This window comes from Gnatocerus cornutus, unplaced genomic scaffold (genome assembly GCF_029298725.1).
Source record: "Gnatocerus cornutus isolate USDA-ARS CGAHR unplaced genomic scaffold, icGnaCorn1.1 ctg00000086.1, whole genome shotgun sequence".
NCBI classification, from domain to species: Eukaryota; Metazoa; Arthropoda; class Insecta; order Coleoptera; family Tenebrionidae; genus Gnatocerus; species Gnatocerus cornutus.
The window spans coordinates 203,893-227,671 of record NW_028275429.1 but is presented as its reverse complement, the minus strand read 5'-3'; the positions used below and the strand labels follow the sequence as shown (position 1 = coordinate 227,671).

The following is a 23,779-nucleotide window of genomic DNA, read 5'->3' as shown; positions in this document are numbered from 1 at the left end:
CATGTCACATAATGAAGTCCGAATTTATCATTGTATACTTTTTCTGGTTTGTTGGTATGTGCTTCATGCATTTTGAACCAATAACTAAAGAAAATCTACTACAACATCACCTTAAATAGATCTGATGGAGAGAGGGTGATTAATAAAAAATTAAAAACTTTAGCATTTATTTATTTTTTCCACCCACTGGTGCAAAATTACACAGTTTACATTGCTACACATGTAATTTTTTTGATTAAAGTGATTAAAGCATTTTGGACGTTGTTTTTCAAACTTGGGTACTCCAACTTCATTTTCAACGTTTTTTATGATCAAGTCCGGTAATTCACTTGCACACACATATGTTAAATAAGTATGTTTTTGGCTCCCCTTCACATAAACCATTTTATAGTTTTTTAATACTTTAATTAAAATATCAGCAATGTCATCATAATTCACATATCCATATGAATAGCGTAGACCATGGAAATTTCGTTCTTCATACCTCACTTGACTTTTATTGGTTTGCGACAATGTGTCAAATTTTTTAGGCGGCTTTAGAAGGTAATGATTGGTTTGATGTCCGTTGAATATGGTAACTTCTTTGGGGTAAAAGGACCATTTTTGATTTTCATTTCTCAAGTTAAACCCTTGAATATCAACACAAACAATCGTCATCATGATTGTCGTCACATTAACATTACATCTTTAGTCTGTTAAATTATATACCACCCCCTCTACTTTTTAAGATAGACTTCGTACTATCTCACTAATAGGAAGATGTTCAAAGATGGTATCATGAATGATAATGCAATATGCTTTTGTATCTGCAGGAAAACCACTTGCGGCTTCAATATCAACCTTAAGATCAACAGTATTTGATTTCAACGATTGGTGCCTTTGGGAACAGTCAATGACGAACAAAGCTCGATTCTTAAAAGCTACATAATCTAACAAAGGTTGTTTGGGATGTGTAATATCATTTTTAAATCTACTCAAAAATTGTGAATAATTATAATGTGCATCAACAAATTTATTTTTTTCAAAGTTGAGCCTCATGCGTTCTGTAGGGTAATATTCTCCATTTAGCATAATACGTATATCTGATACATTTATATTCCCAAAATATTGCGGATCTTTTTTGATAGTATTTCTGATCCCCGTTTGAAATGCAATAATTACAAATCGAGGTGTTTCTACACTTGTACTTGTTTTCACACCCCAAATTTCTTTTGTAGCACCAACAGTCAGCTGGGGCAATTCATGATAATCCCATTTTCTGAACGATATAAACATTGGCTCATCTGTTTATCACCACGATAAAAATCATAAAAGGACAGACTATCATCATAGTTACATTTTAGAAATAGTCCAACACTGCACGCTTTATGTTGTTGATACTTGAAGGTTTTGGATGTATTTTCACAAGTTTTTTCGATAGGTTGAAGCACAGACTCGAAATCGCAGTATAAAATAAATGGTAATGTCTGTTGATTGATATAATTTTGAAATTCTACATAATCATATTTTGGAAATGAAATTTTACTAAAATTTAATTTTTCACATTGCTCCGAATGCTCTTTAAAAGTATCCTCCTTCTTGAAATAATTAAGGCAACGATCACATAAATAGACTTTATGATTATTTTTGTTTAATTGATTTGAAACAAGTCGAGACAAGTTTTTAATCCAACAATAATGATACTTTATTTCGGTGTTATCCACATCGGCATTATCTGGAGCCTCATAATCATTTAATTTTGGAAAATAAACGTTTTGGACTTGGAGCAAATTTACATGTTTTTCTAATTTTTTTTCTGTCAGTCTTACTGGAGCTACAGTATAATACGATGCTTTTGATTTAGTTTGATTTAATTCCAAAACGTACACGTTAATTGAAACATTATTTAATTTTTCAAATTTAGAAATTTGATTAATACTGACAGGAAATTCGATTCCCTTCATATTTAATTTTGATGACCAATGCGGATACGAATTAATCTTATCAGCATTAATGTTTGTGGGGAATAAGGCTGAGATGACGCTCCAAGAAAAGCACTCGTTATCATTATAATTTTTGACATTAACACAAGCGTGTTTATTAGCAATTTGTTGTGGAAGTCTGATGAAAGATGAACCATTCCCAATTTCACATTTATTTATATTGATTTCCAACGAAATAATTTTATGTAATGCCCAACCCGAATCACGAAGTTGAAAGTTTTCCAGTTTACTTAAAATTTTATCACTTATGTAATTTTGAAACCAATCTTTAATATTTCGCCCTTGATCCAACAGTCCATTCCTGGTGTTAAACGATTTTTCTTCAATAATTTCACTACCATCGTTTGGATTGTTTTTAATAAATTCACCATGAAAACATGCGTTAATTTTAAGCAAAGTAAATTTTTTAAGCAATTTTTTAATGCGAGAATTAAAAACCGAAAATGCATCATTTAAAAACTGAACAATATCAATGTGACTTAAATTAAAAATTATTCCAGTTTGAACGCGTGACTTAAAAGCAGTTTTCAATTCTTCCCACTGAACCCTCTTTTGATGATTTATCTTCAATCCTCGACCACTGATACCATTATTTGCACACAAACGTTTAAGTATGACGTGAAAATGTTTTAATTTAATTAAATTGGAATTAAGCTTGAGTCGAGCACCAACACTCAATTTCAAGCTTTTAATAGTTTTCGAATAAAATTTAAAATAACTTTTAATTTGGTGGACCAAATATAAAGCACTTTGATGATCAAATTTTGTTGTCAAATTATCCAAATGCGTTTTAGTAGCCTGAACGATGTCGTTACTTACCACGATCACTTCATCAGCTTTGGAAGTCATGATAGGCCTAAGATAAAGTACAAATTCAGTACCAGATTTAGAAGCAAAAATTTATTCTTACCTTTTATTATCACTCTCACTACAACAAAATTATTTGTCTTATCGACTTAAGTTGATCACTCGTATAAACGGCGGAAAATGTTGAGCTGATTACTGTTCTATTAGCACCTTGACAGCAGCACTATCAATGGTCTGAGCTGATCACTTTGTTCATTATATAGACGGCGAAGAACGTCCGGTCTTATCAATGTTTGCGGTTTTTCCGAGAAACGCGAAAATCAGACCGGATGATTACACCCAAATAACGAATTATTTTGCATTTTTTTTCCGAGAAATTGCAATATTTTTTTTCCGAGAAATTCCAAAAATTTTTTCCGAGGACCGCACTCAAAACTTTTTGAAATTTTTGCTCACTCCAGCGCCCTCTATGATTGTCACCCAAACCGTCACCGCCATCTTGATCTGACACAACTGTCAAATTCAAAATTTCCGCCATTCCATAATGACATCTGTCAAAATTCTCGCCGCCAGCTGTCAAATTTCCACCGCCATCTGTCAAATTTTTAAATTTCCCGCCGTTTAGCCGCGCACGCGCAAATTGAACTGTTTATCGGCTCGCGGCGCCTCCAACCGGCTACACATTTCAATTTCCCGCCACCAGCTGTCAAATTCCCACCGCCATCTGTCAAATTTTTAAATCACCCGCCACCTGATTGGCAGATGACCAGCAATACGCCGGAAGAGCCGCCGACACCATCTGTGCGCCTGATTGGTAGATGACCAGCAATACATCACCGGACGGGCGCTCGAGATTACGACTTCCGCTGCAGAACCGGCTTTGTATCACTACTCGAAATCTACAAAATCATGACTTTTTACCAAGATTCAACGGCTGAATTGCAAGAAAACAGCTGAATTCTGCACGAAATCATCAAAATTCTTACAGAAAACCGCATATTTCGATGCAAAACGACGATTTCTCGCCGATTTTCGTTGTTTTCTGGCTTGAATTCGCAAAGAAGAGCACGAAATCTACAAAATCATGACTTTTTACCAAGATTCAACGGCTGAATTGCAAGAAAACAGCAGAATTCTGCACGAAATCATCAAAATTCTTACAGAAAACCGCATTTTTCGATGCAAAACGACGATTTCTCGCCGATTTTCGTTGTTTTCTGGCTTGAATTCGCAAAGAAGAGCACGAAATCTACAAAATCATGACTTTTTACCAAAATTCAACGGCTGAATTGCAAGAAAACAGCAGAATTCTGCACGAAATCATCAAAATTCTTACAGAAAACCGCATATTTCGATGCAAAACAACGATTTCTCGCCGATTTTCGTTGTTTTCTGGCTTGAATTCGCAAAGAAGAGCACGAAATCTACAAAATCATCACTTTTTACCAAGATTCTACGGCTGAATTGCAAGAAAACAGCAGAAATCTGCACGAAATCATCAAAATTCTTACAGAAAACCGCATATTTCGATGCAAAACGACGATTTCTCGCCGATTTTCGTTGTTTTCTGGCTTGAATTCGCAAAGAAGAGCACGAAATCTACAAAATCATGACTTTTTACCAAGATTCAACGGCTGAATTGCAAGAAAACAGCAGAATTCTGCACGAAATCATCAAAATGATTTTGTAGATTTCGTGCTCTTCTTGGCGAATTCAAGCCAGAAAACAACGAAAATCGGCGAGAAATCGTTGTTTTGCATCGAAATATGCGGTTTTCTGTAAGAATTTTGATGATTTCGTGCAGAATTCTGCTGTTTTCTTGCAATTCAGCCGTTGAATCTTGGTAAAAAGTCATGATTTTGTAGATTTCGTGCTCTTCTTTGCGAATTCAAGCCAGAAAACAACGAAAATCGGCGAGAAATCGTCGTTTTGCATCGAAATATGCGGTTTTCTGTAAGAATTTTGATGATTTCGTGCAGAATTCTGCTGTTTCCTTGCAATTCAGCCGTAGAATCTTGGTAAAAAGTAATAATTTTGTAGATTTCGTGCTCTTCTTTGCGAATTCATGCCAGAAAACAACGAAAATCGGCGAGAAATCGTTGTTTTGCATCGAAATATGCGGTTTTCTGTAAGAATTTTGATGATTTCGTGCAGAATTCTGCTGTTTTCTTGCAATTCAGCCGTTGAATCTTGGTAAAAAGTCATGATTTTGTAGATTTCGTGCTCTTCTTTGCGAATTCAAGCCAGAAAACAACGAAAATCGGCGAGAAATCGTCGTTTTGCATCGAAATATGCGGTTTTCTGTAAGAATTTTGATGATTTCGTGCAGAATTCTGCTGTTTTCTTGCAATTCAGCCGTTGAATCTTGGTAAAAAGTGATGATTTTGTAGATTTCGTGCTCTTCTTTGCAAATTCAAGCCAGAAAACAACGAAAATCGGCGAGAAATCGTCGTTTTGCATCAAAATATGCGGTTTTCTCTAAGAATTTTGACGATTTCGTGCAGAATTCTGCTGTTTTCTTGCAATTCAGCCGTTGAATCTTGGTAAAAAGTCATGATTTTGTAGATTTCGTGCTCTTCTTGGCGAATTCAAGATAGAAAACAACGAAAATCGGTGAGAAATCGTTGTTTTGCATCGAAACATGCAGTTTTCTCTAAGAATTTTGATGATTTCGTGCAGAATTCTGCTGTTTTCTTGCAATTCAGCCGTTGAATCTAGGTAAAAAGTCATGATCTTGTAGATTTCGTGCTCTTCTTGGCGAATTCAAGCCAGAAAACAACGAAAATCGGCGAGAAATCGTTGTTTTGCATCGAAATATGCGGTTTTCTGTAAGAATTTTGATGATTTCGTGCAGAATTCTGCTGTTTTCTTCCAATTCAGCCGTTGAATCTTGGTAAAAAGTCATGATTTTGTAGATTTCGTGCTCTTCTTTGCGAATTCAAGCCAGAAAACAACGAAAATCGGCGAGAAATCGTCGTTTTGCATCGAAAAATGCGGTTTTCTGTAAGAATTTTGATGATTTCGTGCAGAATTCTGCTGTTTTCTTGCAATTCAGCCGTTGAATCTTGGTAAAAAGTCATGATTTTGTAGATTTCGTGCTCTTCTTTGCGAATTCAAGCCAGAAAACAACGAAAATCGGCGAGAAAGAATCATTTTGCATCGAAAAATGCGGTTTTCTCTAAGAATTTTGATGATTTCGTGCAGAATTCTGCTGTTTTCTTGCAATTCAGCCGTTGAATCTTGGTAAAAAGTCATGATTTTGTAGATTTCGTGCTCTTCTTTGCGAATTCAAGCCAGAAAACAACGAAAATCGGCGGGAAATCGTCGTTTTGCATCGAAATATGCGGTTTTCTGTAAGAATTTTGATGATTTCGTGCAGAATTCTGCTGTTTTTTTGCAATTCAGCCGTAGAATCTTGATAAAAAGTGATGATTTTGTAGATTTCGTGCTCTTCTTTGCGAATTCAAGCCAGAAAACAACGAAAATCGGCGAGAAATCGTTGTTTTGCATCGAAATATGCGGTTTTCTGTAAGAATTTTGATGATTTCGTGCAGAATTCTGCTGTTTTCTTGCAATTCAGCCGTTGAATCTTGGTAAAAAGTCATGATTTTGTAGATTTCGTGCTCTTCTTTGCGAATTCAAGCCAGAAAACAACGAAAATCGGCGAGAAATCGTCGTTTTGCATCGAAATATGCGGTTTTCTGTAAGAATTTTGATGATTTCGTGCAGAATTCTGCTGATTTCTTGCAATTAAGCCGTTGAATCTTGGTAAAAAGTCATGATTTTGTAGATTTCGTGCTCTTATTTGCGAATTCAAGCCAGAAAACAACGAAAATCGGCGAGAAAGAATCATTTTGCATCGAAAAATGCGGTTTTCTCTAAGAATTTTGATGATTTCGTGCAGAATTCTGCTGTTTTCTTGCAATTCAGCCGTTGAATCTTGGTAAAAAGTCATGATTTTGTAGATTTCGTGCTCTTCTTTGCGAATTCAAGCCAGAAAACAACGAAAATCGGCGAGAAATCGTCGTTTTGCATCGAAATATGCGGTTTTCTGTAAGAATTTTGATGATTTCGTGCAGAATTCTGCTGTTTTCTTGCAATTCAGCCGTTGAATCTTGGTAAAAAGTCATGATTTTGTAGATTTCGTGCTCTTCTTTGCGAATTAAAGCCAGAAAACAACGAAAATCGGCGAGAAATCGTCGTTTTGCATCGAAATATGCGGTTTTCTGTAAGAATTTTGATGATTTCGTGCAGAATTCTGCTGTTTTCTTGCAATTCAGCCGTTGAATCTAGGTAAAAAGTCATGATTTTGTAGATTTCGTGCTCTTCTTGGCGAATTCAAGATAGAAAACAACGAAAATCGGCGAGAAATCGTTGTTTTGCATCGAAATATGCAGTTTTCTCTAAGAATTTTGATGATTTCGTGCAGAATTCTGCTGTTTTCTTGCAATTCAGCCGTTGAATCTTGGTCAAAAGTGATGATTTTGTAGATTTCGTGCTCTTCTTTGCGAATTCAAGCCAGAAAACAACGAAAATCGGCGAGAAATCGTTGTTTTGCATCGAAATATGCGGTTTTCTGTAAGAATTTTGATGATTTCGTGCAGAATTCTGTTTTCTTGCAATTCAGCAGTTGAATCTTGGTAAAAAGTCATGATTTTGTAGATTTCGTGCTCTTCTTTGCGAATTCAAGCCAGAAAACAACAAAAATCGGCGAGAAATCGTCGTTTTGCATTGAAATATGCGGTTTTCTGTAAGAATTTTGATGATTTCGTGCAGAATTCTGCTGTTTTCTTGCAATTCAGCCGTTGAATCTAGGTAAAAAGTCATGATTTTGTAGATTTCGTACTCTTCTTGGCGAATTCAAGATAGAAAACAACGAAAATCGGCGAGAAATCGTCGATTTGCATCGAAATATGCGGTTTTCTCTAAGAATTTTGATGATTTCGTGCAGAATTCTGCTGTTTTCTTGCAATTCAGCCGTTGAATCTTGGTAAAAAGTGATGATTTTGTAGATTTTGTGCTCTTCTTTGCAAATTCAAGCCAGAAAACAACGAAAATCGGCGAGAAATCGTCGTTTTGCATCGAAATATGCGGTTTTCTGTAAGAATTTTGATGATTTCGTGCAGAATTCTGCTGTTTTCTTGCAATTCAGCCGTTGAATCTTGGTAAAAAGTCATGATTTTGTAGATTTCGTGCGCTTCTTTGCGAATTCAAGATAGAAAACAACAAAAATCAGCGAGAAAACGTCGTTTTGCATCGAAATATGCGGTTTTCTCTAAGAATTTTGATGATTTCGTGCAGAATTCTGCTGTTTTCTTGCAATTCAGCCGTTGAATCTTGGTAAAAAGTCATGATTTTGTAGATTTCGTGCTCTTCTTTGCAAATTCAAGCCAGAAAACAACGAAAATCGGCGAGAAATCGTCGTTTTGCATCGAAATATGCGGATTTCTGTAAGAATTTTGATGATTTCGTGCAGAATTCTGCTGTTTTCTTGCAATTCAGCCGTTGAATCTTGGTAAAAAGTGATGATTTTGTAGATTTCGTGCTCTTCTTTGCAAATTCAAGCCAGAAAACAACGAAAATCGGCGAGAAATCGTCGTTTTGCATCGAAATATGCGGTTTTCTGTAAAAACTTTGATGATTTCGTGCAGAATTCTGCTGTTTTCTTGCAATTCAGCCGTTGAATCTTGGTAAAAAGTCATGATTTTGTAGATTTCGTGCTCTTCTTTGCGAATTCAAGATAGAAAACAACAAAAATCAGCGAGAAAACGTCGTTTTGCATCGAAATATGCGGTTTTCTCTAAGAATTTTGATGATTTCGTGCAGAATTCTGCTGTTTTCTTGCAATTCAGCCGTTGAATCTTGGTAAAAAGTCATGATTTTGTAGATTTCGTGCGCTTCTTTGCAAATTCAAGCCAGAAAACAACGAAAATCGGCGAGAAATCGTCGTTTTGCATCGAAATATGCGGATTTCTGTAAGAATTTTGATGATTTCGTGCAGAATTCTGCTGTTTTCTTGCAATTCAGCCGTTGAATCTTGGTAAAAAGTGATGATTTTGTAGATTTCGTGCTCTTCTTTGCAAATTCAAGCCAGAAAACAACGAAAATCGGCGAGAAATCGTCGTTTTGCATCGAAATATGCGGTTTTCTGTAAAAACTTTGATGATTTCGTGCAGAATTCTGCTGTTTTCTTGCAATTCAGCCGTTGAATCTTGGTAAAAAGTCATGATTTTGTAGATTTCGTGCTCTTCTTTGCGAATTCAAGATAGAAAGCAACGAAAATCAGCGAGAAAACGTCGTTTTGCATCGAAATATGCGGTTTTCTCTAAAAATTTTGATGATTTCGTGCAGAATTCTGATGTTTTCTTGCAATTCAACCGTTGAATCTTGGTAAAAAGTCATGATTTTGTAGATTTCGTGCTCTTCTTTGCGAATTCAAGATAGAAAACAACGAAAATCAGCGAGAAAACGTCGTTTTGCATCGAAATATGCGGTTTTCTCTAAGAATTTTGATGATTTCGTGCAGAATTCTGCTGTTTACTTGCAATTCAGCCGTTGGAACTTGGTAAAAAGTCATGATTTTGTAGATTTCGTGCTCTTCTTTGCAAATTCATGCCAGAAAACAACGAAAATCGGCGAGAAATCGTCGTTTTGCATCGAAATATGCGGTTTTCTGTAAGAATTTTGATGATTTCGTGCAGAATTCTGCTGTTTTCTTGCAATTCAGCCGTTGAATCTTGGTAAAAAGTCATGATTTTGTAGATTTCGTGCTCTTCTTTGCGAATTAAAGCCAGAAAACAACGAAAATCGGCGAGAAATCGTCGTTTTGCATCGAAATTTGCGGTTTTCTGTAAGAATTTTGATGATTTCGTGCAAAATTCTGCTGTTTTCTTGCAATTCAGCCGTAGAATCTTGGTAAAAAGTGATGATTTTGTAGATTTCGTGCTCTTCTTTGCGAATTCAAGCCAGAAAACAACGAAAATCAGCGAGAAATCGTCGTTTTGCATCGAAATATGCGGTTTTCTCTAAGAATTTTGATGATTTCGTGCAGAATTCTGCTGTTTTCTTGCAATTCAGCCGTTGAATCTTGGTAAAAAGTGATGATTTTGTAGATTTCGTGCTCTTCTTTGCGAATTCAAGCCAGAAAACAACGTAAATCGGCGAAAAATCGTCGTTTTGCATCGAAATATGCGGTTTTCTCTAAGAATTTTGATGATTTCGTGCAGAATTCTGCTGTTTTCTTGCAATTCAGCCGTTGAATCTTGGTAAAAAGTCATGATTTTGTAGATTTCGTGCTCTTCTTTGCGAATTCAAGCCAGAAAACCACGGAAATCGGCGAGAAATCGTCGTTTTGCATCGAAATATGCGGTTTTCTCTAAGAATTTTGATGATTTCGTGCAGAATTCTGCTGTTTTCTTGCAATCCAGCCGTTGAATCTTGGTAAAAAGTGATGATTTTGTAGATTTCGTGCTCTTCTTTGCGAATTCAAGCCAGAAAACAACGAAAATCGGCGAGAAATCGTCGTTTTGCATCGAAATATGCGGTTTTCTCTAAGAATTTTGATGATTTCGTGCAGAATTCTGCTGTTTTCTTGCAATTCAGCAGTTGAATCTTGGTAAAAAGTGATGATTTTGTAGATTTCGTGCTCTTCTTTGCAAATTCAAGCCAGAAAACAACGAAAATCGGCGAGAAATCGTCGTTTTGCATCGAAATATGCGGTTTTCTCTAAGAATTTTGACGATTTCGTGCAGAATTCTGCTGTTTTCTTGCAATTCAGCCGTTGAATCTTGGTAAAAAGTCATGATTTTGTAGATTTCGTGCTCTTCTTTGCGAATTCAAGATAGAAAACAGCGAAAATCAGCGAGAAATCGTCGTTTTGCATCGAAATATGCGGTTTTCTCTAAGAATTTTGATGATTTCGTGCAGAATTCTGCTGTTTTCTTGCAATTCAGCCGTTGAATCTAGGTAAAAAGTCATGATTTTGTAGATTTCGTGCTCTTCTTTGCGAATTCAAGCCAGAAAACAACGAAAATCGGCGAGAAATCGTCGTTTTGCATCGAAATATGCGGTTTTCTGTAAGAATTTTGATGATTTCGTGCAGAATTCTGCTGTTTTCTTGCAATTCAGCCGTAGAATCTTGGTAAAAAGTGATGATTTTGTAGATTTCGTGCTCTTCTTTGCGAATTCAAGCCAGAAAACACGAAAATCGGCGAGAAATCGTTGTTTTGCATCGAAATATGCTGTTTTCTGTAAGAATTTTGATAATTTCGTGCAGAATTCTGCTGTTTTCTTGCAATTCAGGCGTTGAATCTTGGTAAAAAGTCATGATTTTGTAGATTTCGTGCTTTTCTTTGCGAATTCAAGCCAGAAAACAACGAAAATCGGCGAGAAATCGTCGTTTTGCATCGAATAATGCGGTTTTCTGTAAGAATTTTGATGATTTCGTGCAGAATTCTGCTGTTTTCCTGCAATTCAGCCTTTGAATCTTGGTAAAAAGTGATGATTTTGTAGATTTCGTGCTCTTCTTTGCGAATTCAAGCCAGAAAACAACAAAAATCGGCGAGAAATCGTCGTTTTGCATCGAAATATGCGGTTTTCTGTAAGAATATTGATGATTTCGTGCAGAATTTACAAAATCATGACTTTTTACCTAGATTCAACAGCTGAATTGCAAGAAAACAGCAGAATTCTGCACGAAATCATCAAAATTCTTAGAGAAAACCGCATATTTCGATGCAAAACAACGATTTCTCGCCGATTTTCGTTGTTTTCTGGCTTGAATTCGCAAAGAAGAGCACGAAATCTACAAAATCATGACTTTTTACCAAGATTCAACGGCTGAATTGCAAGAAAACAGCAGAATTCTGCACGAAATCATCAAAATTCTTACAGAAAACCGCATTTTTCGATGCAAAACGACGATTTCTCGCCGATTTTCGTTGTTTTCTGGCATGAATTCGCAAAGAAGAGCACGAAATCTACAAAATCATGACTTTTTACCAAGATTCAACGACTGAATTGCAAGAAAACAGCAGAATTCTGCACGAAATCGTCAAAATTCTTAGAGAAAACCGCATATTTCGATGCAAAACGACGATTTCTCGCCGATTTTCGTTGTTTTCTGGCTTGAATTCGCAAAGAAGAGCACGAAATCTACAAAATCATGACTTTTTACCAAGATTCAACGGCTGAATTGCAAGAAAACAGCAGAATTCTGCACGAAATCATCAAAATTCTTACAGAAAACCGCATATTTCGATGCAAAACAACGATTTCTCGCCGATTTTCGTTGTTTTCTGGCTTGAATTCGCAAAGAAGATTACGAAATCTACAAAATCATCACTTTTTACCAAGATTCTACGGCTGAATTGCAAGAAAACAGCAGAATTCTGCACGAAATCATCAAAATTCTTACAGAAAACCGCATATTTCGATGCAAAACGACGATTTCTCGCCGATTTTCGTTGTTTTCTGGCTTGAATTCGCAAAGAAGAGCACGAAATCTACAAAATCATGACTTTTTACCAAGATTCAACGGCTGAATTGCAAGAAAACAGCAGAATTCTGCACAAAATCATCAAAATTTTTACAGAAAACCGCATATTTCGATGCAAAACAACGATTTCTCGCCGATTTTCGTTGTTTTCTGGCTTGAATTCGCAAAGAAGATTACGAAATCTACAAAATCATCACTTTTTACCAAGATTCTACGGCTGAATTGCAAGAAAACAGCAGAATTCTGCACGAAATCATCAAAATTCTTACAGAAAACCGCATATTTCGATGCAAAACGACGATTTCTCGCCGATTTTCGTTGTTTTCTGGCTTGAATTCGCAAAGAAGAGCACGAAATCTACAAAATCATGACTTTTTACCAAGATTCAACGGCTGAATTGCAAGAAAACAGCAGAATTCTGCACAAAATCATCAAAATTCTTACAGAAAACCGCATATTTCGATGCAAAACAACGATTTCTCGCCGATTTTCGTTGTTTTCTGGCTTGAATTCGCAAAGAAGAGCACGAAATCTACAAAATCATCACTTTTTACCAAGATTCTACGGCTGAATTGCAAGAAAACAGCAGAATTCTGCACGAAATCATCAAAATTCTTACAGAAAACCGCTTATTTCGATGCAAAACGACGATTTCTCGCCGATTTTCGTTGTTTTCTGGCTTGGATTCGCAAAGAAGAGCACGAAATCTACAAAATCTTGACTTTTTACCAAGATTCAACGGCTGAATTGCAAGAAAACAGCAGAATTCTGCACGAAATCATCAAAATTCTTAGAGAAAACCGCATATTTCGATGCAAAACGACGATTTCTCGCTGATTTTCGTTGTTTTCTATCTTGAATTCGCAAAGAAGAGCACGAAATCTACAAAATCATGACTTTTTACCAAGATTCAACGGCTGAATTGCAAGAAAACAGCAGAATTCTGCACGAAATCATCAAATTCTTACAGAAAACCGCATATTTCGATGCAAGACGACGATTTCTCGCCGATTTTCGTTGTTTTCTGGCTTGAATTCGCAAAGAAGAGCACGAAATCTACAAAGTCATGACTTTTTACCAAGATTCAACGGCTGAATTGCAAGAAAACAGCAGAATTTTGCACGAAATCATCAAAATTCTTAGAGAAAACCGCATATTACGATGCGAAACAACGATTTCTCGCCGATTTTCGTTGTTTTCTGGCTTGAATTCGCAAAGAAGAGCACGAAATCTCCTAAATAATCACTTTTTACCAAGATTCAACAGCTGAATTGCTAGAAAACAGCAGAATTCTGCACGAAATCGTCAAAATTCTTAGAGATAACCGCATATTTCGATGCAAAACGACGATTTCTCGCCGATTTTCGTTGTTTTCTGGCTTGAATTCGCAAAAAAAAAGCACGAAATCTACAAAATCATGACTTTTTACCAAGATTCAACGGCTGAATTGCAAGAAAACAGCAGAATTCTGCACGAAATCATCAAAAATCTTACAGAAAACCGCATATTTCGATGCAAGACGACGATTTCTCGCCGATTTTCGTTGTTTTCTGGCTTGAATTCGCAAAGAAGAGCACGAAATCTACAAAATCATGACTTTTTACCAAGATTCAACGGCTGAATTGCAAGAAAACAGCAGAATTCTGCACGAAATCATCAAAATTCTTAGAGAAAACTGCATTTTCGATGCAAAACAACGATTTCTCGCCGATTTTCGTTGTTTTCTATTTTGAATTCGCCAAGAAGAGCACGAAATCTACAAAATCATGACTTTTTACCTAGATTCAACGGCTGAATTGCAAGAAAACAGCAGAATTCTGCACGAAATCATCAAAATTCTTACAGAAAACCGCATATTTCGATGCCAAACAACGATTTCTCGCCGTTTTTCGTTGTTTTCTATTATGAATTCGCCAAGAGCACGAAATCTACAAAATCATGACTTTTTACCTAGATTCAACGGCTGAATTGCAAGAAAACAGCAGAATTCTGCACGAAATCATCAAAATTCTTACAGAAAACCGCATATTTCGATGCAAAACGACGATTTCTCGCCGATTTTCGTGGTTTTCTGGCTTGAATTCGCAAAGAGGAGCACGAAATCTACAAAATCGTGACTTTTTACCAAGATTCAACGGCTGAATTGCAGAGAAAACAGCAGAATTCTGCACGAAATCATCAAAATTCTTAGAGAAAACCGCATATTTCGATGCAAAACGACGATTTCTCGCTGATTTTCGTTGTTTTCTATGTTGAATTCGCAAAGAAGAGCACGAAATCTACAAAATCATGACTTTTTACCAAGATTCAACGGCTGAATTGCAAGAAAACAGCAGAATTCTGCACGAAATCGTCAAAATTCTTAGAGAAAACCGCATATTTCGATGCAAAACGACGATTTCTCGCCGATTTTCGTTGTTTTCTGGCTTGAATTCGCAAAGAAGAGCACGAAATCTACAAAATCATGACTTTTTACCAAGATTCAACAGCTGAATTGCAAGAAAACAGCAGAATTCTGCACGAAATCATCAAAATTCTTACAAAAAACCGCATTTTTCGATGCAAAACGACGATTTCTCGCCGATTTTCGTTGTTTTCTGGCTTGAATTCGCAAAGAAGAGCACGAAATCAACTAAATAATCACTTTTTACCAAGATTCAACAGCTGAATTGCAAGAAAACAGCAGAATTCTGCACGAAATCGTCAAAATTCTTAGAGATAACCGCATATTTCGATGCAAAATGACGATTTCTCGCCGATTTTCGTTGTTTTCTGGCTTGAATTCGCAAAGAAGAGCACGAAATCTACAAAATCATGACTTTTTACCAAGATTCAACGGCTGAATTGCAAGAAAACAGCAGAATTCTGCTCGAAATCATCAAAATTCTTAGAGACAACTGCATATTACGATGCAAAACAACGATTTCTCGCCGATTTTCGTTGTTTTCTGGCTTGAATTCGCAAAGAAGAGCACGAAATCTACAAAATCATGACTTTTTACCAAGATTTAACGGCTGAATTGCAAGAAAACAGCAGAATTCTGCACGAAATCATCAAAATTCTTAGAGAAAACCGCATATTACGATGCAAAACAACGATTTCTCGCCGATTTTCGTTGTTTTCTGGCTTGAATTCGCAAAGAAGAGCACGAAATCTACTAAATAATCACGTTTTACCAAGATTCAACGGCTGAATTGCAAGAAAACAGCAGAATTCTGCACGAAATCATCAAAATTCTTAGAGAAAACCGCATATTACGATGCAAAACAACGATTTCTTGCCGATTTTCGTTGTTTTCTGGCTTGAATTCACAAAGAAGAGCACGAAATCTACTAAATAATCACTTTTTACCAAGATTCAACAGCTGAATTGCAAGAAAACAGCAGAATTCTGCACGAAATCATCAAAATTCTTAGAGAAAACTGCATATTTCGATGCAAAACAACGATTTCTCGCCGATTTTCGTTGTTTTCTATTTTGAATTCGCCAAGAAGAGCACGAAATCTACAAAATCATGACTTTTTACCTAGATTCAACGGCTGAATTGCAAGAAAACAGCAGAATTCTGCACGAAATCATCAAAATTCTTACAGAAAACCGCATATTTCGATGCAAGACGACGATTTCTCGCCGATTTTCGTTGTTTTCTGGCTTGAATTCGCAAAGAAGAGCACGAAATCAACTAAATAATCACTTTTTACCAAGATTCAACAGCTGAATTGCAAGAAAACAGCAGAATTCTGCACGAAATCGTCAAAATTCTTAGAGATAACCGCATATTTCGATGCAAAATGACGATTTCTCGCCGATTTTCGTTGTTTTCTGGCTTGAATTCGCAAAGAAGAGCACGAAATCTACAAAATCATGACTTTTTACCAAGATTCAACGACTGAATTGCAAGAAAACAGCAGAATTCTGCACGAAATCATCAAAATTCTTAGAGACAACTGCATATTACGATGCAAAACAACGATTTCTCGCCGATTTTCGTTGTTTTCTGGCTTGAATTCGCAAAGAAGAGCACGAAATCTACAAAATCATGACTTTTTACCAAGATTCAACAGCTGAATTGCAAGAAAACAGCAGAATTCTGCACGAAATCATCAAAATTCTTAGAGAAAACCGCATATTACGATGCAAACAACGATTTCTCGCCGATTTTCGTTGTTTTCTGGCTTGAATTCGCAAAGAAGAGCACGAAATCTACTAAATAATCACGTTTTACCAAGATTCAACGGCTGAATTGCAAGAAAACAGCAGAATTCTGCACGAAATCATCAAAATTCTTAGAGAAAACCGCATATTACGATGCAAAACAACGATTTCTTGCCGATTTTCGTTGTTTTCTGGCTTGAATTCACAAAGAAGAGCACGAAATCTACTAAATAATCACTTTTTACCAAGATTCAACAGCTGAATTGCAAGAAAACAGCAGAATTCTGCACGAAATCATCAAAATTCTTAGAGAAAACTGCATATTTCGATGCAAAACAACGATTTCTCGCCGATTTTCGTTGTTTTCTATTTTGAATTCGCCAAGAAGAGCACGAAATCTACAAAATCATGACTTTTTACCTAGATTCAACGGCTGAATTGCAAGAAAACAGCAGAATTCTGCACGAAATCATCAAAATTCTTACAGAAAACCGCATATTTCGATGCCAAACAACAATTTCTCGCCGATTTTCGTTGTTTTCTATTATGAATTCGCCAAGAAGAGCACGAAATCTACCAAATCATGACTTTTTACCTAGATTCAACGGCTGAATTGCAAGAAAACAGCAGAATTCTGCACGAAATCATCAAAATTCTTACAGAAAACCGCATATTTCGATGCAAAACGACGATTTCTCGCCGATTTTCGTTGTTTTCTGGCATGAATTTGCAAAGAAGAGCACGAAATCTACAAAATCATGACCTTTTACCAAGATTCAACGGCTGAATTGCAAGAAAACAGCAGAATTCTGCACGAAATCATCAAAATTCTTACAGAAAACCGCATATTTCGATGCAAGACGATGATTTCTCGCCGATTTTCGTTGTTTTCTGGCTTGAATTCGCAAAGAAGAGCACGAAATCTACAAAGTCATGACTTTTTACCAAGATTCAATGGCTGAATTGCAAGAAAACAGCAGAATTTTGCTCGAAATCATCAAAATTCTTAGAGAAAACCGCATATTACGATGCGAAACAACGATTTCTCGCCGATTTTCGTTGTTTTCTGGCTTGAATTCGCAAAGAAGAGCACGAAATCTACAAAATCATGACTTTTTACCAAGATTCAACGGCTGAATTGCAAGAAAACAGCAGAATTCTGCACGAAATCATCAAAATTCTTAGAGAAAACCGTATATTTCGATGCAAAAAGACGATTTCTCGCTGATTTTCGTTGTTATCTATCTTGAATTCGCAAAGAAGAGCACGAAATCTACAAAATCATGACTTTTTATCAAGATTCAACGGCTGAAGTGCAAGAAAACAGCAGAATTCTGCACAAAATCGTCAAAATTCTTAGAGAAAACCGCATATTTCGATGCAAAACGACGATTTCTCGCCGATTTTCGTTGTTTTCTGGCTTGAATTCGCAAAGAAGAGCACGAAATCTACAAAATCATGACTTTTTACCAAGATTCAACGGCTGAATTGCAAGAAAACAGCAGAATTCTGCACGAAATCATCTAAATTCTTAGAGAAAACCGCATATTTCGATGCAAAACGACGATTTCTCGCCGATTTTCGTTGTTTTCTGGCTTGAATTCGCAAAGAAGAGCACGAAATCTACAAAATCATCACTTTTTACCAAGATTCAACGGCTGAATTGCAAGAAAACAGCAGAATTCTGCACGAAATCATCAAAATTCTTAGAGAAAACCGCATATTTCGATGCAAAACGACGATTTCTCGCTGATTTTCGTTGTTTTCTATCTTGAATTCGTAAAGAAGAGCACGAAATCTACAAAATCATGACTTTTTACCAAGATTCAACGGCTGAATTGCAAGAAAACAGCTGAATTCTGCACGAAATCATCAAAATTCTTACAGAAAACCGCATATTTCGATGCAAAACGACGATTTCTCGCCGATTTTCGTTGTTTTCTGGCTTGAATTCGCAAAGAAGAGCACGAAATCTACAAAATCATCACTTTTTACCAAGATTCAACGGCTGAATTGCAAGAAAACAGCAGAATTCTGCACGAAATCATCAAAATTCTTAGAGAAAACCGCATATTTCGATGCAAAACGACGATTTCTCGCTGATTTTCGTTGTTTTCTATCTTGAATTCGTAAAGAAGAGCACGAAATCTACAAAATCATGACTTTTTACCAAGATTCAACGGCTGAATTGCAAGAAAACAGCTGAATTCTGCACGAAATCATCAAAATTCTTACAGAAAACCGCATATTTCGATGCAAAACGACGATTTCTCGCCGATTTTCGTTGTTTTCTGGCTTGAATTCGCAAAGAAGAGCACGAAATCTACAAAATCATGACTTTTTACCAAGATTCAACGGCTGAATTGCAAGAAAACAGCAGAATTCTGCACGAAATCATCAAAATTCTTACAGAAAACCGCATTTTTCGATGCAAAACGACGATTTCTCGCCGATTTTCGTTGTTTTCTGGCTTGAATTCGCAAAGAAGAGCACGAAATCTACAAAATCATGACTTTTTACCAAGATTCAACGGCTGAATTGCAAGAAAACAGCAGAATTCTGCACGAAATCATCAAAATTCTTACAGAAAACCGCATATTTCGATGCAAAACAACGATTTCTCGCCGATTTTCGTTGTTTTCTGGCTTGAATTTGCAAAGAAGGGCACGAAATCTACAAGATCATGACTTTTTACCAAGATTCAACTGCTGAATTGCAAGTAAACAGCAGAATTCTGCACGAAATCATCAAAATTCTTACAGAAAACCGCATATTTCGATGCAAAACAAGGATTTCTCGCCGATTTTCGTTGTTTTCTGGCTTGAATTCGCAAAAAAGAGCACGAAATCTACAAAATCATCACTTTTTACCAAGATTCTACGGCTGAATTGCAAGAAAACAGCAGAAATCTGCACGAAATCATCAAAATTCTTACAGAAAACCGCATATTTCGATGCAAAACGACGATTTCTCGCCGATTTTCGTTGTTTTCTGGCTTGAATTCGCAAAGAAGAGCACGAAATCTACAAAATCATGACTTTTTACCAAGATTCAACGGCTGAATTGCAAGAAAACAGCAGAATTCTGCACGAAATCATCAAAATTCTTAGAGAAAACCGCATATTTCGATGCAAAACGACGATTTCTCGCTGATTTTCGTTGTTTTCTATCTTGAATTCGCAAAGAAGAGCACGAAATAGTAGTGATACAAAGCCGGTTCTGCAGCGGAAGTCGTAATCTCGAGCGCCCGTCCGGTGATGTATTGCTGGTCATCTACCAATCAGGCGCACAGATGGTGTCGGCGGCTCTTCCGGCGTATTGCTGGTCATCTGCCAATCAGGTGGCGGGTGATTTAAAAATTTGACAGATGGTGGTGGGAATTTGACAGCTGGTGGCGGGAAATTGAAATGTGTAGCCGGTTGGAGGCGCCGCGAGCCGATAAACAGTTCAATTTGCGCGTGCGCGGCTAAACGGCGGGAAATTTAAAAATTTGACAGATGGCGGTGGAAATTTGACAGCTGGCGGCGAGAATTTTGACAGATGTCATTATGGAATGGCGGAAATTTTGAATTTGACAGTTGTGTCAGATCAAGATGGCGGTGACGGTTTGGGTGACTATCATAGAGGGCGCTAGAGTGAGCAAAAATTTCAAAAAGTTTTGAGTGCGGTCCTCGGAAAAAATTTTTGGAATTTCTCGGAAAAAAATATTGCAATTTCTCGGAAAAAACATGTAAAATAGTTCGTTATTTGGGTGTGGTCATTTGGTCTGATTTCCGCGTTTCTCGGAATAACCGCAAACATTGATAAGACCGGACGTTTTTCGCTGTCTATATAAAGAAAAAATCAATCAATTTCATTCAAATCAAGTGTTGTGCAGTCCAAGAATCGATAAGTATGGGTTAATTTTCATTTAATTATTTTATACTAAGTAATACATCTTTTAGAATGGATTTGAAACAAATCAACATTGTCACTAACAGTTCCAACTCCATAAAGGAATTTAAGGGTCTTACAACTCTGCCCATTGGTGTAAAGTACCTTATTAAAAATGTGTCTTTGTACAAAGGGCTTTACGGTGAGTGTCCTATAGTGGAATTGGAAGATTTTAAAGTATTTCTACCCAAAAGAAGTATTGAGGTTATACGCAGCAACTTGGAAAACTTTACTTCAGACACATATTGTTTAGTGTACAGAGGAATAAGAAAATTGAAGAATTGTGAGTACGGTACTACAGCATTGTTTGAAATTGTCTTAAAAAATGAAGACCATTACCACAAAAGTGTTTGAAAAATGATTATTGCATAAAATTATACAATTATAAATTAGTAGTGCTAAATCATGAAATTACACTTGTAAGACAGAAATAAAGCAATCTAATCAATATGAGTTTTACAACCTTTCCTGTTGCGGTAGACGCACACATCTGTTGATAAAATAAAACACTTGTTAAAATCGTTCTTTATATTTATTAAAATCACACAACACTCGTTCGCTTAAGAAATGTATACATTCCATCATACAGTAATTTTTAATAGAGGCATTAGAGTCACAAATAATTCTAATAATATCTAGTATTGACAAGTTAACAGAAGCATTTGCTATTTTGGGTACGTTATTTAACAATTTATAATAATAATTAAAAAAATTTAATTTATGTAATATTTCAAGTCTTTTCGACAAAATAGTGTCTAATTGGAGAATTTGTTGAATATCATTATCCATCAAAACAAAACTAGTTGAATTTTTAGATAGCTGAATGAGTTTTGGTTTGCGATTGATGACAAAATTTTCCCAAAATTTGATAGTGTTGACCTTTAAACTGCCATCGATGAATCGTGTGAGCACCTTAACAAATTCAGACCATTCGATTGTATTGAAGGACAGATTATTGAATTCATTGTTAAGTCGAATTGCAGGTTGAAAATTTCTCGCAGGACTTAGACCACATTCAATAAAGAACGGTGATAAATATTCAAAGTCATATCTGATATTGAGAATTAAATGTTTTTCTTTTTTGATTTCCTCTTCAAATCGGTTAGCTTCAATCATCAATTCGCAATCATACTGAATTTCTTCAACATCACACTGCTCATCGGCAGACATCTTGATGTAAACTAATCAAAACGATCATTGTTTACATGTCATAACACATTTTTCTTATCAATCCAACTGTTATGGTTATTATCAAACCCTAACCATTTAACCAATACTTTATTTCCACGTCGTTTCAAAACTTTTTCCACTAGATATATGTCCGAATTTTTTGTTTTCTGCAACTCTTTTTCGTAGAAAGCACCCATTATAGGTTTTTCTTCCATATCTTCTAAAAGGTACGTGGTAGGATTGGTAATATTTATTTTAACAACCTTGAACAATTCTGTGGTCCAATTAGGTGTATAACCTTTATCAAAAATATGTTTGGCTTTACTTATCCTAACAATGTCTCCAACTTTAAATTTTCTTGTGGCTGTTGCAACTTTAATCTCATTAAATGATGATTTTAAAACACGATCTTCATTTGTTTTGTTTACATTAACGGGCTTCACATGTATTGTACTATGGATGGTATTATTATATGTGGATACAAGTTCTGGTAGAACATTAATCCACTTGTATGAACCGTTTAAACTGAAGTATTTAAAAATACGGTCTTTTAATGTTCGTATGACTCGTTCGGCAATTGCTGCTTTTTTAGAACTGAACGTATGGTAATGATTTATTTTATATTTCTTCATTAGTGCATTGAATTTCGAATTAAAAAATTCTTTACCTTGATCTGTCTGTAAATTTTTGGGGTGCCTCTTCTCTTTTAATATTGATTCAAATGCTTTTGTAACTTCATCGGCATGTTTAGACTTTAAGGGCTTAGCCCAAACATATTTCGAAAAACAATCGATAACAATCAATATAAAGTTAAAATTTTTATTAGACGAGGCATACATATTCATTTGTCCTAGATCAGCTTGCCATAAATCATCTAAACCCTTAATAATTGTTCGACGTCTTGTAAACTTTCTTTGGATTGGTTTGTGAAGCTCATTAACAAGCTCTAGTTTTTCTTTGGAATGCTGTTTCACCATTGTTTACCACTAATCTGATAAATAATTTGAAAACAACTAATTTTATATAAATCTTTTATTAATAATAAGTAGAATCTACAGACTGTTTTGTATTACTAGATATCTAGAATTTTTTCACTAATTATTACAGATTCACATTTGCTGATTTTCAAATTTTTTAATTATTTGAATTGTGCAATAATTTTTTATCATCAATACTAACCAATTTGTTTTTGCTTAAGAACTCTAGATTAGCAGTCGAGATGGAATCAATTTTCTCTTTAAGTAAGTTAATGGTCGTAAGATTGTTTTCCATATGCTGATTAATTTTCAAATTGTTGTCCGTAATTTGTTCTTCTATTTTATTTAATCTTTTATCAATTTGAGCTACAACATTTAACAATTCTGTTTTTAACTTGGCATATATTTCTTGCTGTAATGTTATACGGTTTTGACAGAGCTCTACAGATTTAAGAACTCTAGAAGATATAGCTTTAATAGTTGTTAGAACATCCTGGGATAGTTGAGCAATTTTAGTGTCTATATATTTTTTATTCGCAGCATCATTATCCAAAGACGGTTCTTTAATATTGCAAATTTTCAAATTTTCTGCATCAATATCCCCATCAACAGTAAATTTCAATCCATTAGTAGTTTGAAATTTTGCCAACAATAAAGTGTTTTTATGATCGTCTAAAGCTTGACCAAACTTGTCGAGAGGCATTTTACAACTAAATGATTTGGACGGATTACAAGTTAATAAATAATACCCGCTTCTTTTAATTCATTAACTATAGCTACAATTTCATTGTTATGTGACGAATTACCAGCGTCTTTTGATGCCCAAAGTAATTTTAATCTATCAACAAGTTCGTTAACATCATCCCAATATACATATTCGATTGATTTGGAATTGTATTGCAATATATTATCTGTAAGCCCACTTCCAGAAAACGAATAACTACGTTGTGGTGAATCACTAATAAGTGGTTTTATAACACTTCGATATTTCGGATGACTACTGCCTCTTAAGTATCCTGTTGGATCAAATTGTCTTTTGTGTACGCTTGTTGCTTTAAGTATTGAGTGATAGCTATCTTCATCATCTTTTGTATACTTCATAGGACGTTTTTTAAACAATAATTCATACAAGCCCCTTGTACCCACATAAGTTTTACCTCCAATAGTAAAATCATCACTGTTTTTCCCAAAATGAATTAATTTATTGCCCAACATCCATTTATTTGTTTCTGCATCATGATTTACTCCATATGTTGTAT

General features: G+C 35.7%; 2 protein-coding genes across 2 annotated transcripts; one reads left to right on the top strand and one right to left on the bottom strand.

The window, feature by feature from the left end:
• Nucleotides 1-84: 84 nt before the first annotated feature.
• On the bottom strand, nt 85-2,969 carry LOC148165952 (uncharacterized). Its single transcript, XM_088049568.1, has 7 exons — nt 2,893-2,969; nt 1,337-2,838; nt 1,225-1,283; nt 1,162-1,175; nt 826-970; nt 221-287; nt 85-98 (listed from the first exon to the last, which is right to left on the bottom strand). Exons 2-7 carry the CDS (start codon nt 2,829-2,831, stop codon nt 85-87), a joined length of 1,794 nt encoding a protein of 597 aa, XP_087905694.1. The 5' UTR covers nt 2,832-2,838; nt 2,893-2,969.
• On the top strand, nt 2,970-20,727 carry LOC148165951 (uncharacterized). Its single transcript, XM_088049567.1, has 4 exons — nt 2,970-2,976; nt 3,053-3,080; nt 20,249-20,332; nt 20,385-20,727. Exons 1-4 carry the CDS (start codon nt 2,970-2,972, stop codon nt 20,725-20,727), a joined length of 462 nt encoding a protein of 153 aa, XP_087905693.1.
• Nucleotides 20,728-23,779: the final 3,052 nt, after the last annotated feature.